This window comes from Monodelphis domestica, chromosome 2 (genome assembly GCF_027887165.1).
Source record: "Monodelphis domestica isolate mMonDom1 chromosome 2, mMonDom1.pri, whole genome shotgun sequence".
NCBI classification, from domain to species: Eukaryota; Metazoa; Chordata; class Mammalia; order Didelphimorphia; family Didelphidae; genus Monodelphis; species Monodelphis domestica.
The window spans coordinates 120,241,399-120,259,965 of NC_077228.1; the positions used below are offsets into that span (position 1 = coordinate 120,241,399).

At 32.9% G+C, this 18,567-nt stretch overlaps 1 protein-coding gene across 9 annotated transcripts in view; it reads left to right on the forward strand.

The window, feature by feature from the left end:
* The window catches only part of RPS6KC1 (ribosomal protein S6 kinase C1), a 202,945-nt gene that overhangs the window by 67,432 nt on the left and 116,946 nt on the right, over positions 1 to 18,567 (forward strand). For all 9 annotated transcript variants that reach the window (XR_008916212.1, XM_056815908.1, XM_007481378.2 and 6 more), the window contains 2 exons: positions 9,982 to 10,041; positions 12,414 to 12,776. Coding sequence is in view for 8 of the 9 variants with exons in the window: in XM_056815908.1 (XP_056671886.1) it covers positions 9,982 to 10,041; positions 12,414 to 12,776 (423 nt within the window). In the remaining variant the exon portion in view is untranslated. The remainder of the gene's footprint in view (positions 1 to 9,981; positions 10,042 to 12,413; positions 12,777 to 18,567) is intronic.

Below are 18,567 nucleotides of genomic sequence, written 5' to 3' on the forward strand. Positions count from 1 at the left end.
TAAATATATATATGTGTATATATAAATAAAAATATGTTCCTCAAGTGCTTGGTCCAAAAGAAAGTTGTCCATCTAATAATAATAAATATGACCTGCCCAGAGTCACATAGCTGGTAAGTGTCTGAGGCTGGATTAAAACTCAGGTCTTCCTGAGTTTTTTTTCTGAGAATTACAGCTTTGTCTCTAAACTGAATCCCCCACAATTTGATGCACTCACTCCTGTACCATTCTCCTCTACTGCCCTGCTTAACTCTGAGGGTTGCCTAACTGTTGGTTTTTCTGTCCTTCTGTTATTGGGCACTGTTTCCCTATGATATCTCTGGAATTTGTAGACCTTTGAGTCTGAAAACAAATCTCAGGATATTTAAAAGTCACTTCACACTCTCATGTAACACTGAATTTGCAGGCCATCTGATATTCTTCTATTTGTATTTATCAACTGAGAATCTTTCAGGAGGATTAATTAGTCAAAACACATAAAGGTTCTGAATGATGAGTATTACATAAGTGTGTTTAACATCATTTCCAGATGCATTTTTTTGGGAAATAGATTGCACTAATGCATATGGCCAGTTGCTTTGAAACTTATAATCTTAGTGACTTGTGTTGGCCGCTGAAAAGTTAAATAGCTTGTCTGGGGTCACATAGGAAGTTTGTGTCAGAAGTAGGCCTCAAACCCAGGTCTTTTGTACTCCAAGGCCAACCTTGTAATGTAGCTACAATGTCATGCTACCTTTCTTTACTTGACTACTGAGAGAATTTTATTATTTAGATAATTTTATCATTGTAGGTAGTCCTTCTTTGGAATAATTCATAACTTTTCTCTAATTTGTTAGAAAGTGTTCAAGAATTGCAGTTGCCAAAAAACTTTATCATCCTATAGACATTTTGGTGATGAGTCTTTTAAAAATTACCTAGGTTGCTTTTCAGACTCAATTCAATAATCATTATTAAGTGTGTTCTGTGTACAAGACATTGTTATAAGGTCTGGGGATACTAAGATTAAAATGGAATGATTCCTGCCCTCATGGAGCTTCAGGATACTGGGAAGGATATGATATAAATGGTAGATAAGTAAACATAAGGTTATTTGAGTAGGGAGAATGCTTTAACAATTCCGCATATCAGACAAGATTTTCAACTATGTGAGCTAGCCTTGATTAGAAGTGAAGAATTCTAAGAAGTGGAGGCAAGTAAAGAATACTTTCCACATATTGGGATAGCCTGTGTGAAGGCAATAAAATTAGAGAGGGAGTGCTGAGTTTGAAAGATCTCACAGAGGCCATTTTGGCAGGACTGTAAGAAATAAGCATGAATGTACAGGTTGGAGTCAGATTTTAGAGGGCTTTAAATGCCAGTCTCACTCATTTGTATTTTAAGTTGACTTTTGAACACTAGAGATAATTGTGGTGGTAATACCAAGTCAACAAGTATTTATTAAGTACCTACTATGTGCCAAGCAGTGTACTAAGGGTATTAAGGATATTAAGTAAAGCAGACATAGCCCTTGCCCTCAAGGAATTCACAGTCTAATGGGGTAGACAACATGCAAATGTATAAATAAGATATAAGAAGGATAAATTAGAAGTCATCTTTTATATGTTGGTTCCATCACCTCTTTATCAGGAATTGGCATTATGTTTCATTGTGAATTTTTTGGAATTGTGAATGGGCTTTGTGTTGATCTCAGGTCTTAAATCTTTCAAAGCTGTATACTTTTACAATATTTTGTCGTTGTATAAATAGTTGTTCTTATTTTACTCTGTATCATTTCATAAAGTCTGGTTTCTCTCAGCCATGGGGATAGTATTTTAAAATCAAGAGGTATCTCACTTTGTTGGGGAGGTCATTTTAGAGAATTTAGTAAGCATGCTGCAAGGCAGGTGAATGTGTATTTGTCCTTGAGGTTGAAACAAAATTTTTCTTCAATTAGAAATTTGTCTCTCAGATTGAAATGTATATTTAGGAATAAATTATAGAAAGGAGAAAACTGAACCATGATATTGAAGAAAAGAAAAAAGGTTTATAAATTCTCTTAGTGCTCATAGTGACATTTTTTCCTAATACTACATGTAGTTTGGTTTAAATCTTTTAAATTCTTCCCTCAAATAACCAAATGGTATGAAAAAATGCATCTGGAAATGATGTTAAACACACTTATGTAATATTCTTCATCATTCAGAGCCTTTATGCATTTTGACTAATTAATCCTCCTGAAAGATTCTCAGTTGATAAATACAAATAGAAGAATATCAGATGGCCTGCAAATTCAGTGTGACATGAGAGTGTGAAGTGACTTTTAAATATCCTGAGATTATATGACATGGTGGGTAAGTGAAAGATTTGTTTTCAGACTCAAAGGTCTACAAATTCCAGAGATATCATAGGGAAACAGTGCCCAATAACAGAAGGACAGAAAAACCAACAGTTAGGCAACCCTCAGAGTTAAGCAGGGCAGTAGAGGAGAATGGTACAGGAGTGAGTGCATCAAATTGTGGGGGATTCAGTTTAGAGACAAAGCTGTAATTCTCTCCAGAGCAATTGGGTGAAGTATAATAAATGGTGTTTTGAGGTAGATTATGATTTTTCAAAATTTTGATTGAGCATGCAGATGGATTAAGCAAGAGAAGAAAAATCAATATATTCTGGCAAACTAATGTATTCTTCTGTTTTAAGGCCTTTGTGCTTAGTTAGAGTACAAGGAAAGCAGATTATCTTTATATCATGCTCAGAGAACAGATGCTTGAGGCTAATGGAGCATGTGTGGTCATGTTTTAAAACAGATGACATCAATAGGTACTATTTTATCTTAAAATGAAAGTTGTCCTAAGAAAGCATACAAATTAGTGAAATTGAGAGGGTTTTTGCTTGTCATTTGCTACAGAGAAGATCTTGTAAAGTGTCTCATGATCCTATACTTCATTAATTAACTGATTTAATTCTTTTACATCTTAAAGCTTCGCTGTATCATTATTATTTATTATCTTATTAGAGTGTTCTGTTTTTGCCAGAATAGCTTGGGTTGAAATCGTGTGTGTGCATGTAAATGCATTAATAATTTTGTATATACATATATATTTATATATACAGAGTATATTTTTAGTGTTAATTTGGAAAGAATTTTGAACCATACAAGGACTTTTCAAGTTCTTTAATAGGCTCTCATATTTGATAGTTTTATTCATCAAAAATTATTATTTTTATTTTTAAACCCCCATCTTCCATCTTAGAATCAATACTGTGTGTTGATTCAAAGAGAGAAGAGTGGTAAGGGCTAGTCAATGGGAGTCAAGTAATTTGCCCATGGTCACATAGCTAGGAAGTGTCTGAGAACAGATTTGAACCTAGGACCTCCCGTCTGGGCCTGGCTCTCAATTCACTGAGCCACCAAGCTGCCCCCTTCATCAAAAATTATTGAGCATCTAAACTTCCATTGAACTTAACTTCTGTTTTAAGTGAACAAAAGTGCTTTTTGAGAGCAAAAGTTCTTTAATGAACAGATCCCCCAAGTTTCTAGTGCTTACTTCCCCCTGCCCCAAATTACTTTGTATTTTCTCTGTGTGTATTTATCCTTAAATATTTTTGTTCAAGTATTTTTCTCTCAATGGAATGCAAATTCCTTGTGGATAGGGACAAATTTGGATTTATCTTGACCTCCCCCAGCTCTGCATTACCCTGTTTTCTGAACAGTTACTGCTTAATAAATGCTTATTGAATTGAATTAAAAAGGTAGGCATTTGGAGAAATGTTGATTTTTTTATAGATTAATAGGAAATTATTGTACTAGGGGAACTCAGTTCATAGTTTCATGGTCATCAACTTTTAGAAATAATATTACATTAAAAAAAGAATTGCTGTTCACCCCATTTTCAAAGTGGGATGAAACCATCGCTTTGAGAGTTCAAGGATGAATAACTTGTGATATTTTTAAAGGTACGATTCAAAGATAATTAATGTCATCTTATTTTCATTACCAGACTTTGCCTTTCTGTAGAATTGAATTTGACTACAAAGTTACCTACATCACTTGTGGGTAAAAGTTAAAATTAAATCTCAAATATAAAAATATTATATTTTAAGGGATTTATTAATGATCATTAGAATTCAAGGAATAAAGAAGATACAAAATAAAGACCATGTGCCCATAGCTGACTAGCCATTTCAAAATCCCCGCGCTTAGCTTACCATTGCCACCATGCTGGCTGCAAGCCCAAGAAAGAGACCCAAGAGGACCACTCACTTGCTAATATCCTTTGTCTATAGGAAGTATGCAATGACAAGGAGTCAGTGGGTTCCCAGGAAATGTAGTTCTTTTTTAGGGTAACAGATTTTCAATTATACATGTGGAATTATGCAGCTGTGATAAGAATGAAACATGGGAGTGGTGCTTCTTGACACATTATTCCTCATCTGTTTGGTTGCTTTAAGGTTATAGGTTGCTTTATTGTCCTGCTGGCCTTGTTATCAGAGCCTTTGATGTCTGTATAATCTCATCTGTTCAGTTGTGTCATTTCCTCTCTAATACATTACTTGACTTCCTTTGCATTTTTGGAAAGGACATTTTCCAGGTGCATACATCAAAACGAAAGCTAGGGAAAATAGATGATCACAACTGCTCCACAAATGGGACTTGCTCTGTTTCCTGTGTAGCATTGAAATAAACATACTTTAAGTGTCAATGCACTTAAATATGTACTGTTACAGCAAAGCCTACCTGTCTTTTTGCCCATTTATTGTGGATAAAGAACTCCCAAAGTGCCCATTGACACATTGCAATGGCTGGGAAAGAGCTGCCATATGAATTAATCTTGATATTGAAGATATTTATTTCAATGATAGTTTCTTTTAGCATGTCTTCCTGGGAGAAAATTATTAACATGTCTAAATAATTTTGTAGTTGTGGGTCTAGCTGGGACTTTCCAAGGTCATGTAGTATATTTTATGGCTTCAATGTTAGACTGTGGTTAAATCATGTTATTTTGAGAGATGCCTCTCCTATTTTGAAATCTCTCTAGGGGCATAAATAGCAAAATTTTAATATTTTGGTTTGAAAATTAATCACATTAGTATTAAACTAATTATTTCAGCACTACTTTATTTTTCTTACTTTCAAATGGCAGGAACTTTGGTTTATTCATTTATATGTTAAAATTCAAATCTAAGACCCTACTCAGGGTATCTTTTAAAATAGAAAAATAATTTAATAATCTTCTTATAAATACTAGAAGTTAATTGTTATATCCACTAGGTGGCACTATTAGAATTTTAAACTGACTACTGAGATTTTTCTAGTGACTATTGATTAGACTTCTTTTGGTGGTATTTTACTTACAGAACTTGATATTACTCTTCTCTTAGTTTTGATTTCTAGAATGCCTATTATGTACAAGACTTAAGTGCTAAAGGAACTATTTATATGGTTTTATTACCTCCTTAATATAAATGCTCCATCCAGTGGCATACTTTGCAACCCTTTCTTGCTTTCTCATTTAAAGTGACTTTTGTTTACATGAAACAAATAACAAAGTTCCACCCAATATACTGTATATTTCTTTCAGATCACATGGCAGTGCATAACATTTACAAAGCACACAGGCATTCTGTTAACCTCTCATTCTTACCTGGCTAATTTATCTTCTTTTCTGGTTGTAATTTCTCTCTGATGACATTGCTTTTTACATATATATGTATGTGTATATATATATATATATATATATACACACACACATATATATGTATAATTATAAGTTTATATATGTAAACATAATTATATATAGTTATATAAATATTGATGATGATAGAAGGCTGGCCTTGGATTGGTCTTTCACCTAGATTCATATTCCCCCTGTTTCACACATGCTAATATAACAGTATGCACATTGTTTAACTTGTAGGCTACTGACAACTCTCTTAAAACTATATATTGTAGATCAGAATTTGATCTTTATTAGAAGAATTTTGGGAATTTTCTATAGGAATAAAAGAATAGAATCATAGAATTTTAGGTTTGAATCTTCTATTTCTATCTATTCCAACTCAGACATGAAAGGAATCTTCATCAGAATGTCTGTACTGAGTGATCTTCCCAGCTCTATTTAAAGACCTTCAAGGAGGGAGTCTCTAATGCCTAAAGAAGAGATCATCCTATTTTTGGATGGCTCTAATTGTTAACAAGTTTTTCTTGACATTGCGTGAAATATTTGTCCTTTTGCATCTTCTACCCACCATTTTTAATGTTTTGCTCTCTGGGGCCAAATAGAACAAAGTTTGGTCATTTTCTCAACATGACAGCCATTATATTCCCTTAAAACCTTCACGTCCATCCTCCATGGATTTTTTTTTTTTTAATTCAAGCTAAACATGACTGGTCCCATTGTCTAGTGCTCACATTATGTAAACTCAAGGCCCTTTACTATCCTGATTGCCCTACTGGATACTCTCCAAGGTATAATTGTATTCTTTAAATTGTGATATGCAGAACTGAAACCAATATTCGAGATGAGCTGTGATGAAGGCAGAATACAGTGAGCCTATCACCTCTATCCCTGGAAACTACACCCTTTTTTATATAGCTCAAGATTTCATTAGTTTTTCTGGCTGTCACAACTATTAAGTGTTGTGAATATTGGAGTAATTAAATATGTAGAGTCTATAGTTAAAATAAGTTAAAGGAGGCTTTATGGTATTTGATTATATCATACAAATTTAGGGTGTAGAGGAATTTTAGTAATTACTTAGCCCAACTCTTATTTTTACCTGTGATGAAATCTAGCTTTAGAGATGTTAAATGACTTTTCAAAAATCATAGAATTAGTTGTTGATGAAACTATTAAGCATTGTTTTGAAGTAAAGTGATATAGTTCATTGAAATAAAGGAGGGATTTGTTTTTAAAAGAAATATAAAAGAGAACCATAGAATGATAGTGGCTATGTCATAAATAAGAAACAATTTATAGGAATGTGAACCAGACAGTAGCAGAGTATGATGTTGAATAAAAAAAGGAGGCAGGTTGATAAAGATCCTTATAATTCTTGGTAAGAAATTTGAATATAATTAGTGTTTATGGATATGGTGCATTAACCATATGGTTTTGCATGTTCACATTTCTCTCTAACATACATTAACTGTACCAATGTAGTGGAAACAGTGCTATGCTTAAAATTCAGAGAAATATCGTTTTGAATCCCAATTTTGGTACTTATTTGTAATAAAACTAAGAAGTTGAGTCTCAACTTCTCTGGGCTTCATTTTTCTCTTCTATAATATGGAGATATCTGTTGTACCGCTCACAGATTTTTGTGAAGATTGAGATAATGTATATAAAGTACTTTGCAAACCTCAAAATGCTATATAAATGCCAGTTGTAATGATTGATTCTTATATTCTACCTATGAATATTCTAGGTGGCAGCAAAGACCACTGAGCTAGCTTAAGTTTATTTTTAAGGTATCAGGAAATGCATTACTTTTCTTAGATTTCAGGTTAAATCAGGTCTGTCTCTTAATTACATGCATTATGTTGCTAATTAAATGAAAGAGAATTAAATATTTTTTAGCCTTAGGTATCCATTTTAAACCAGTTTTTGAGAACTGTATTTCTAGGTTTACCTTTATGTCTTCTGAATTCGAACAGCTCATATATAGTATGAGAATTCAACACAGCAAAAAATACTGTGTCATAAATATTGTTCTATCCTATCTACAATCCTACTACTGCCTAGGTTTCTTGCTTTGTATATGAATCATGAACCATTACTACAGGGAAAAGTAGAAACTCCCCTTGGCAGACTGGCAATAGTTGGAGCCCAGCAGGTGGTAAGTTCCTGAAGGTTATCAGCTAATACTAATACTACCATGTATTTTATGTACAGTCAATCATAGGAGACCACCTGTTGTTCCAAAGAAAACTGGTCTTTTTTGACAGGTGGTCTTCAAATACAGATTCCTGATAGTTTATAGTATGAAATCTGCACTATGACAATTCACCTTTTTAGGCTGGTGCCTTTCCTTTAGAGGTGATCTCCTAGACGGATTTCACAGTACTACCTTACTCTGAGGAGTTCAAAGCACTGAAGGTGAGGGCAGATAGGTGAACTGGGATGCTAAATAAAATCCCTCATCTCTGCAGTGGCTCTTTTCATAAGTCACCTGGGGCCCTCTAATGGTCCTGAGACTTGAATCTCTGTGATTTGAACCTGGAGGCGGAACATTTTCGTAGAGGCCTTTGACATTTTCCCATGTTTCAGTTCCAAAAAGCCTTAGTTGTTTTTTTTTCCCCTAAACTTTCTGGTGATGGTAAAAGATGTACCTTTACTCTTCATGGTGAAGACCGAGGACTCCTTTTTAAGCCCCTAGTTTTTACGTTCTTATAAATTGTGTTTATGTTGTACACATATGATGTACTTCGTATGTGTTCTCAGATCCTTACCTATATATCTCTGAATTCCAGTTATCTGCCTTGAGCATGTTATTCTCTCTGGTAACATCCTGTAATTCTGGGAGATGTGCATTCTGACTCTTCAGCCTTTACTTAGAGGATTGCATTATTTGCCTACTCTATATCTCATTTTGTAACTGTTCTCTGACTTTAAGGGTTCTAATCTTTCCTTCCATTCACTATTTGTAAAAAAATCAAATTGAAGAGTAAGATTATATTTTTAGGAACCAAGACAAGGACACTTATAGCTGTATTAATTGGTAAATGAACACCAATTGAACATTATAGTTGAATATATAAGTAAAATATTTCTAGAGAATAAAAAGATGCATTCAGTAGGAGCAGTAAGTGAATGGGAAATCTTACATATTTGAAAAAAGGTAAAGTGGAAATTTTACCTTTTAGCTAGAAAAAGCTTCATTGAGAAATGGATTGAATAATATAATGGAGCTCATAAAATGTTCTTTTTTTCTAATTGACTTAGGGCTTGTAGCATTAATTTAAAAATTAGGTAGATTTAAAAACGATATCTTCAGACCTCCAGTGTGTATTCCTTCCCTCCCTAACTCCCCCAGTTTGTAAAGACTATTTTTAATAAGTTTATTTACTGGAATGATTTACCTAAGGAATTTTATTCCCTAACATTTTAATGATCTGTTGTGAATCCTCATGCTAGTAGATAGAACTGGTAAATTTAGAGAGGAAGTGTGGCGATATCACCAGATTTTTGTGGTCAAAAGCCAAGAAACTGAGTATACATACCTTTGTCCTATTGCACTTTGGCATTATTGTATGTGTTAAAAAGGAAAATCACCCAGACCACGAAATAGGACCATGTGATGGATGGTTCTATAGTAACATTGACAAGACACCGGAGAGTGGACAGAAGACCTTTTAACTCAGCATTTCCTTTCTTTTGTGATTTGTTCGACAAACCAGAATATTGTTTTTTTCTTTCAACATTGTGTGTTCATTGTTTTCAATAACTATCCACAGATCCACTAGCATCAGGAAATCAAATGCAAATTGATCTGTAGAAATATTTTATAAAAAAAACCAATAAATCCTTTAAAAGCTGTTTCTATTTCTTAGTATAGTAGGTAGGCAATTTTGATGAAAAATTACTTAGCTTTTGTATAAGATTTTAATTGTAAATAGTTATTTACTAGCATAGGGTCTAAAAAAAAAAAGCTGAAAAGAACTAGATTTCTTCTTGTTCTCCCAGGATCTTATACTATAACAAAATAATTGTTGGACCAGTGGAATTCTGTGGCATCTATTTATTTTTAACTTTTGCTTTACTCATCCTTTTAGAGAAAATGTTATGTTTTGTTATTTTAAAGGCATTTTAAGGTAAGAAAAAGAACTGAAACTGAGAACATGGCAAATAACTCATTTGATATTTCAGTTTAGATGCCAGCAACATATTTTTACCCTCAGACACTGAAAAATATACCTTTCTAAACCACTTGATATGAAGTTAGTAATTTTGTTCCATATATTATGCCAGTAACCTTTTCTTTTTTCTTCCTCTGGCCTTTTAGTTCGAAAAGATTTGAGTGGCCTCGATGATGTGACACTTACCAGCCAATCAGAAGGTGGAGGTGAGATCATCTTTTGTAATAAGCACATTTTATTTGACTTTTTTGTAGTGTTATCCTCTTTCAAATCTAAATACCACAATCATTTTCTTTTCATACATTATATTTTACTAATCAAGTTCAACTTGTGTGTAAAATCTGATAGAAATTTCTGCTCGCAATTATAGTTAGGATTTCCCAGAGATTGTGGAATAATAGGTATTTCATGGCAGGACCTTCAAGGCTAGAGGTTGGCATTGTTACTTATATCATGACAGGCTTCCAGAATTCTGTCTGCCATATTTTCTGATTTGATTTTTAGACTTGAAAAATATTCCTTTCCTTGGAATGTTTCCTCATCTAGGAAATGGGAGTTATTATTTACTTCTACTACTATTAACTAGTATTTATTTAGCACTTTTAAGTTTCAAATAGTGCCTTAAATATGTTATCTCCTTTGATCTTCACAACAGCTCTTTGAGGCAGGTACTATTATTAAGCCTATTTTACAAATGAGTCCGAGGAAGGTTAACTTACTTACCCAGACACACAGCTAAATACTTGAAGTAGTATTTGGATTCAGGTCTTTCTAAATGAAGTCCAGTACTCTGTTCTCCATACTTAGGAATAAAAAAAAACCCCCAAAAAACAAACTCAAATCTTGGAAGTCTTAAAAAAAAAAAGATAGCTTTATTTTTTTATATTACTTACAGTTTCCTAAGTAACCTTCTTTCCCCAACCTCTAGTAATCTCTTGGGAAATCTTCTATAGCTAGGTTATTTTATCCATTCATGAGGATATTGATACTACATTTATAATTCTAAATAAGTTTCTAATTTAATTTTTATTTTTGAATGCCAGATATAAAATATAACAACTTTTATTATCCTAATGCTTTATACCAATAATCCAGATTTGCCATAATAATTTAAATTTAATTTAATTTACCAAATTTCCTATTTCTAATAAAAATTCATTGGTTTTTAGCATATTTATCTTAGTGAAAGTGATCTAGAATGTGTTTTGGCCCAGTAATTGCTGGAGTAACTGGGCCTCTGTTTTTATCAGAGAAACTTGGCAAAATTCAATATTGATGTAGACCAGTGATGGCAAACCCATGGCATGGATGCCAAAGCTGGCATGCAGAGCCTTCTCTGTGGGCATCCCCCCTTTCTCTCCCTCCCCCTAGTTCTTTACTAGAAAAGGCAGAGGGACTCAGGAAGAGCTGCTTCTTTCCTCTTCTCCACTGTGCCTGATGACATTTTTTCATATCATCCCGACCTCTGCCTAGCAGACCAATAGAAATACTTTCTCCCACCTTTGTGTGGGGTGAAGTGAGGGGCGGGGCATGCCTTTCACTCAGTGGGGGGTAGGGGCATGGCACTCAGTCTAGAGGAAGTGGGGGGGGTAAGGCCCAGCACTCCGTTTCTAAAAGGTTCACCATCACTGATAGAGACAATTTGTTCTGATGATTTTTTTGGAAAAAAATTTTACTTATATATTTTTTCCTCATCATATTCATTTCCAAATGTGTCTCTATCCAGTGACCCATTCCATTCCTTTTCTCAAAGGATAAAAAGAGGGCAAAAACTAACATGCTAACAAAATCTGATAGTATACAATATTCTATACCCATGTTCCCCCTAATTTTATAAAGAAAGGAGGCCCCATGCTTAATCTCTTTTCCCTCTACTTCCCCAATTAATTTCTTATGCAGGTGGCCAAACTGAATCTTCATAAAACTTGACTGTTAGAATTAGTATTATAATTAGAGACAAAGCTTCTCAAACTACTATAAAGCTAATCATGCAATTGTTAAGAAATGATTTTATTATTTTAATCCAGCAGCATTTTTTAATATTTTAGGTTATTTCCAGCACAAAATTTTTATGACACAGTTGTGGAGAGACCAACAAAGAATTAAAATTCTTAATTTTTAATACTTAATTTTGTTCACTGGATCACATTTCCTCAGCTAGGATAGAATGTGTAAGGTTATCTAAAGATATACTTGTGAAATTTGCATGTTACATATATTTATTGAGGGCTGACCTTGTTTATTATAGCTGAAGGTACTGAATTATGATTTTTTTTTTAATAAGAGCTTAGAAGCTTCAAGGTAAAATTGATTTTACTGCTAAAATTCTTTTCAGTTTGTTTGATGTCAAAACAAGCTTAGTGTCTGACCATAGCAATAAAAAAAGGAAGTGCCAATTATAGGTAGAAACTTAGGAAATATCTCAAAACTGATTTCTTGAGGTGGGCTTCAGTGAACAAAGTGCAACTCCTTTAATTTGTATGAGATTAGTTTACAGAAATGGAATAGTGTAAGTTTTCTATATTTTGGCCAATATTGAGCATTAATATATCTCTACTATTTTTGTTCACGTGTCTAGGCTTCTCCAGTGATAGTGATCTGATCTCTCTGACTGTTGATGTAGACTCCCTTGCTGAATTAGATGATGGAATGGCATCCAATCAAAATTCTCCCAGTAGAACTTTTGGTCTCAATCTTTCTCCAGAACCTTCAGCACTTGGGGCTGTTGCTTCTGATAAAGAAAAAAGCAAAACAGAAGAAGAAAAGGAAAGCCGTGTTCTCTTTGTTGGAAGCCTAAAATCCAGACTTGGCAAAAAAGATTATTTGGAGAAGGCAGGAGAATTAATAAAGCAGGCTTTAAAGAAGGAGGAAGAGGAAGACTATGAAGCTGCATCTAGTTTTTATAAGAGAGGAGTTGATCTACTTTTAGAAGGTGTTCAAGGTATGGTTTTATCTAATTGGTGCATTTTGTCTGTCTATTTACAGGGATTTGAATACGTATATATGTGTATAAATATACATTATTTCTTTGAATATAGATCCATTTATGTGTATGTGTTTGTGCATGTGCACGTGTGTGTAATTTCTGTTTATTATCTATTGTTAAAACTTTAAAATGGTGCTGTATGTGCCAGACATGGACTTCTTATTTTCAGTTCAGTGTTTTATAGAAAACATTTCCATGCTAATTGGCATCAGAAACATTTGTTTCCTAATTTTGATTCTTACAGTTAACATAGCTCAATCTTTCTTAGCCAGAAATCTCTCTTTAGAATGTTAATATTTCTTCTAGCTCAGCCAATGCCTTTCCATAGTTATTATTATTTTTGACAAAAACCATATGGAATCAGGAGAAATCTTGTCTGTACTTTCTCCTTTCCTCTAGACTTGTAGAAAAAATGAAATTGGAACTCTTGATCTATTTCTTTGCTTGATCATTAATTCTATATTCCATAACTGTGGATGTTTCCCCAAGGTTCTGTGCTAGACCCTCTTCTTTTCTCCCTCTTGGTAACCTCATCAGCTTCTGTATATGCATATTATATATGTATTGATGTTGACATTGATATCCATAATCCATCTGTACTTCCTCTCCCAAGCTTCAGTTCTATATTACCAGTTTCCTATTGGACATTTCAAATTAGATGTCTCTTTATTGACCTTTTTAGTAGTATCCTCTCACTCATTTTGCCCTGTATTATTCTTTTCACACTTTATTTTAAATGTATTGGGAATCCTTTGGCTGGCAACAATCCTGTGATTCTTTTTATACTACTTTTTTGCCTTTCTAAAGATAATTTTGGTGAGAATCATTTTCCTTGTTTCAAATTTTCTTTATTTTAAGAAAAGAGGGCTTCATTAGAAGTCTATACAGTGCTTGTTATGATCATTGCTAGAATTTCTGTGAGAACCTTGTTTTCAACTATGTCATAGAATATCAGGACTGGTAAGACATTATTATCATTATCATTTATTCAGTGATTAATAGGTACCAGGTACTGTATTGAGCCCTAGAAATACAAAGAAAGGCAAAAACAGTCCTTGCTCTTAAGAAGCTCACATTCTAACAGAAGAGGTAATCCATAACCTACAGTATATATAAAAGAAGGATACAGCATAAATGCTAAGTAATTTGAGAAAGAAATCAAGGGAACCAGGAAAGTCTATTTTCCAAAAGTGACTTTTGATCTGAGTCTTGAAGCCAAAAAAGCAAATATAAGGAAGGAGAGCATTCAAGGCATGGATGTGAGAAGCAGCAAGAAGTCCAGTCCTGAAGGATGGTAAAGTGCTGGAGGGGAGTAAAGTATAAAAAAAACTAGAGAAGCAGGACAAGAAAGGTCTTTAAAAAGCCAAGCAGAGATTTTACATTTGATCATTGAGGTAATAGGGAGGCATTTGAGTTTATTGAGTAGGAAGTGGAATCACTAGATTTATACTTTAGGTAGATTGCTTTGACAGCTGAGAGAAGGATGGATAGGAGGAGGGAAAAACTTGAGGGAGGGAGAGCCACCACAGGCTGTTGCATTAATCTACTTGTGAGGTGACAAGGGCCTCTTAAACAGGCAATATTATAATTAAGAAATTTATTTCCATCTTTTTAAGGAGATGTAGCATTTTTAGAGATGATGAAAAAAATAGGAAGAAAAAATTAATATCTCTCTCACCCTATAGTACATTATTCATTGCTTTATTATGAGCCAATTTTTGACTTTGAATTTTGTTACTTTCTAGTTTGTTAATTGTCTACTTCTCCTTTGTCTTCAACTTTCATTTGGTGCTTTTTCAGTATTTATTAAGAGAGATAACATATATATATATATATATATATATATGTATTTCTTTGCAAACTTTAAAGTATTATACAATTAAATTATAAAGTGGTTTATAAATGTGAGTTATTACTATTATTACACATAAGCAGTTTCAGGCTTTGAAAAGTAACAGACAACCAAACTGTAATTTAACAAAAAAATTATAACTTCTTTGTTGTTGATATGCCATTTTGTTTATAACATATAGTTTAGTAAGCTTGATATTAAATGAAAAATTTTGGGATTTTCTTGACTATGACAATAAAATGTTCTTAAAACACTTGAATTTTTTCATCATACATGAGTTTAGTTAATATAGTCCAGTCTGCCATTTGGGTATTTAGGGCAGGTATAAACTTAATATGGTAATAACTCAGCTCTCAGTAATCAATTTTTTGGCTATTTTTCCTATCCAATACACAGTGAAGAATCTGAAAATAAACATAAAAGGTCCCCAATCAGCCGAAAAATGATGCCATAAAGTACATAATCTATGTAGTTCATGAACTTTCTTGTAATCAATTCTTATTTGATTAAAAAAAAGGAATATGCTTTCTTTTTATTTCAAATGTACACTAAATTGGAAGTAGAGAGGAACTTCTCTAAGAAGGCTCACTAGCAGCAGTGAGAAGTGGCATCTATCAGTGTGACACTGAGGGAAGATATAGAAAAAAACCTATAAAAGTGGACACAGAAATGAAAAATACTCAGAAGTCTGGGGATTCTAAGTGTAGAAGTCATAACTTGAGGACATCAATATATTACAGTATGGGAATTTGATATATGTAGTGATGGTTCTGTTATAAAATGTTTATGTAAACTGTTAATCAATCAACAAGTATTTATTAAGCACCTTCTATATTCCAAGCACTGTGCTAAGGGCTAGAAATAAAGTAGACCAGACCGTTATCCTCAAGGATGAATGAATGAATGAATGAATCAATACATTTTTTAAAGTGTCTGCTAAGCACTGGGGAATACAAAAAGAGAAAAAAAAGTTCCTGCCCTCAAGGAGCTTACGGTCTAATGGAGGAAAAAACAAGTTTTATATCTATATCTATATATTTATAAAACACATATATATGACAATTAGGAAACAACAAAGGGAAGGTGATTGAATGAAGAGAGTTGGGAAAAGATTGATATGAAAGATAGGATTTTAATTGGACTTTAAAAGAAGCCAGGACAGTCAGGCAGAGTTGGTGAGAGGAAGGACTTTACAGTTTAGCTGGGGAAGAACACATATAGACATAGAAAATATTTTCAAAATAGATACAAAGTGATGGGGGGAGGTACCTAATCATTTTGGAGGCTTGTGAAAGGCTTTATATGGATTAATTATCAAGCTAATCCTTGGAGGAAAATAGGGATGCTGAACTTAGTATTCCTCACACATAACACCCTATAATGAAATATTATGTGTTAATTTAAGACCAATTTAGCTGGACTACATATGGATGCTAGTAATATGTAATAAAGTTAAAAACTAGAGTATCAGTTGGTAACAAGTATTGAACCAAATTGGCAATCATTTTATTAAATGTCCTTTATGTGTCAGGCACTGTGCTAAGCTCTGCAGTTACAAAGAAAGAGAAAAATACAGTCCCTGCTCTTGAGGATCTCAAATTCTAATGGGATTGAAACCAGATTGTGAAAGGTTTAAAATACTAAATGGAGGAAGTTATTTTTTTGTACTAGAGGTAATAGGAAGCCACTGGATTTTATTTCCTAGAGGAGTGACAATAATAGATTTTCATTTTAGAAAACTCAGTATGGTTGGCATGTGGAAAATAGACTGAAGGGAGTATAATCTCAGTGCAGGAAAACCAATTACAAGACTATTCTACTAGTCCAGATAATAGGTGACAAGATCCTGAACCTGGATAGGAGCAGAGATGAGATTAAGTGTAACCTGTGTTGTGGAGATAGAAATGACAAGGTTTGGCAATTGAATGGTTATGTAGGTCTAAAGAAGATATACAGATGACTTTGAGATTGTGGATCTGGATGATTGGAAGGATCATAGTGTTCAAGACAGAAATGGTGAAATTCAGAAAAAAGTAAGAGTTTTGGAGAAAATATAATAAGGTCAGTTAGCAGTCATCTTTTCTAGAATGGAGTATGAATTTAAGGTCATTGCTTTGATTTCAAGTACTCAATTGAAAAAGTCATTACCAAATACACAAGTTCAGGAGGGAATTTTTGTTTTAAAGTAAATAAAATATTTTTTTTCACTTAAAATTATCATTAATTTTTTTTAGGTAAAATTCAGACATCCTCAGAATGTATTTTTCAGTAATATTGAAGGTGCTCTGTTCTCTGTCCTCATATTATCTTAGTGTTGCAAACGGCCTTCTTTTTAATGTTTTTTATATATTTAATAAATAATAATATTTATTATGTATTATGTATTATAATAAATAATAAAATAAATGTATTTTATTTATTAAGTTGATCTTATATCTTGAAAATGTATGTAAATTCTTACTCATATTTCTCCATATTAGTAATCATCTGTGAAACATGCATTGTGTCCAGATTATAAGGTCTACATTTTTTAGTGCTTATAGACCTTTTAACTTTTACATCTGTTTAGTTCTGTCACTGTAGAATCCAATCCACATTATGTCATTTCATTAAAGAATCCATCAATTATACTGGAAGTTTCTCTTGATACAGCATTGCCATCAATAGGTAACTAATCTTTCCCTATATCAATTTCCGCTATATTTAATACATATGTAATAAAATATAGTTCATTAGCCACATTTATTGCTTCATCCATTTGCAAATGGAAAAGATAAAGATTTTATTTTATTAATTAATTGATCATCAGGGTATTTAGCCTGATGGACATTTTTTCTTCCTATTCTGTTATCTATAGATAGAACCATCTGAAGCGGCTTTTTGCACATGACATGAAAGCATTGTTTCAACTATGTATGTAACTATATATGATACAATCAATCCTTTTGGTGTCACAAACATGATTTTTAGAAAAAATTGCTTACTAAAATACCGATTTTTTTCTGGACATATTCTCTTGTCTTGCCACTATAGTCTATACATAGCTCTCAAGATTTTTCCATTTTTATTAGGTTTAAAGCAGTAAAGGTATTTGTATAAAACAAATGCAATGATCTTTTTATTCCTTCAGTAACAGTATTTGGGAATTCCAATGATCAGTATAGTGTGCTATATTTTCTGGATTTGGAGTGTTTGCAGTTTTTCTTTTGAGTTTGTATGTTTCCACTACTTAAACTGTCTGTTACCTTGGCTTGTACTAGTTTTAGCTGTTCCAATGGACCTTTTTCTTCAAATTTGTTGTGCATTTATCACATGGTGACAGTTATAATTTACTTTAAAAACATAGTCAATGAGCAGAGAAGTTGTTTGATGAAAATTCAATTTGTTTTTTGGGATTATTTTTTGAATTATTTATATTTTGGAGAAATTGTAGTTTTTTGAAACCAGCTTAATGATTTTAAACTTACTAAAATTTATTGTGTTGAGAAATGTAAGAGATACTATATTTTTAACTTCAAATATTCAAAATATTGCAAGGAGAAGCAATACATAGCTCATCTATGTCATAAATCCTTGACAGTAACCTTGAATATCATCTTGTATCCATAGTTAACATACACAGATTCAGATTTGGCCTTATGTCTATATAGTGTATTTAACACGCTATATTCAATATTAGTTGAAGCTAAACTGAAATTTTATTTTCACTTTAGTTAGTATTAATTTTAGCTTGGCTTGTGTTGAGAAAGTGATCGTATTTGTGTAATAATTATACTTAAAAATACCCAGTAATTTTGCCTGTTACTTAGCTTACCTCTTTCCAGTTGGGGCAGAGCCCACAATTTAGAAATCTCTGTTATAAATAGATTGGAGATATTCAGCATAGGTTGAATA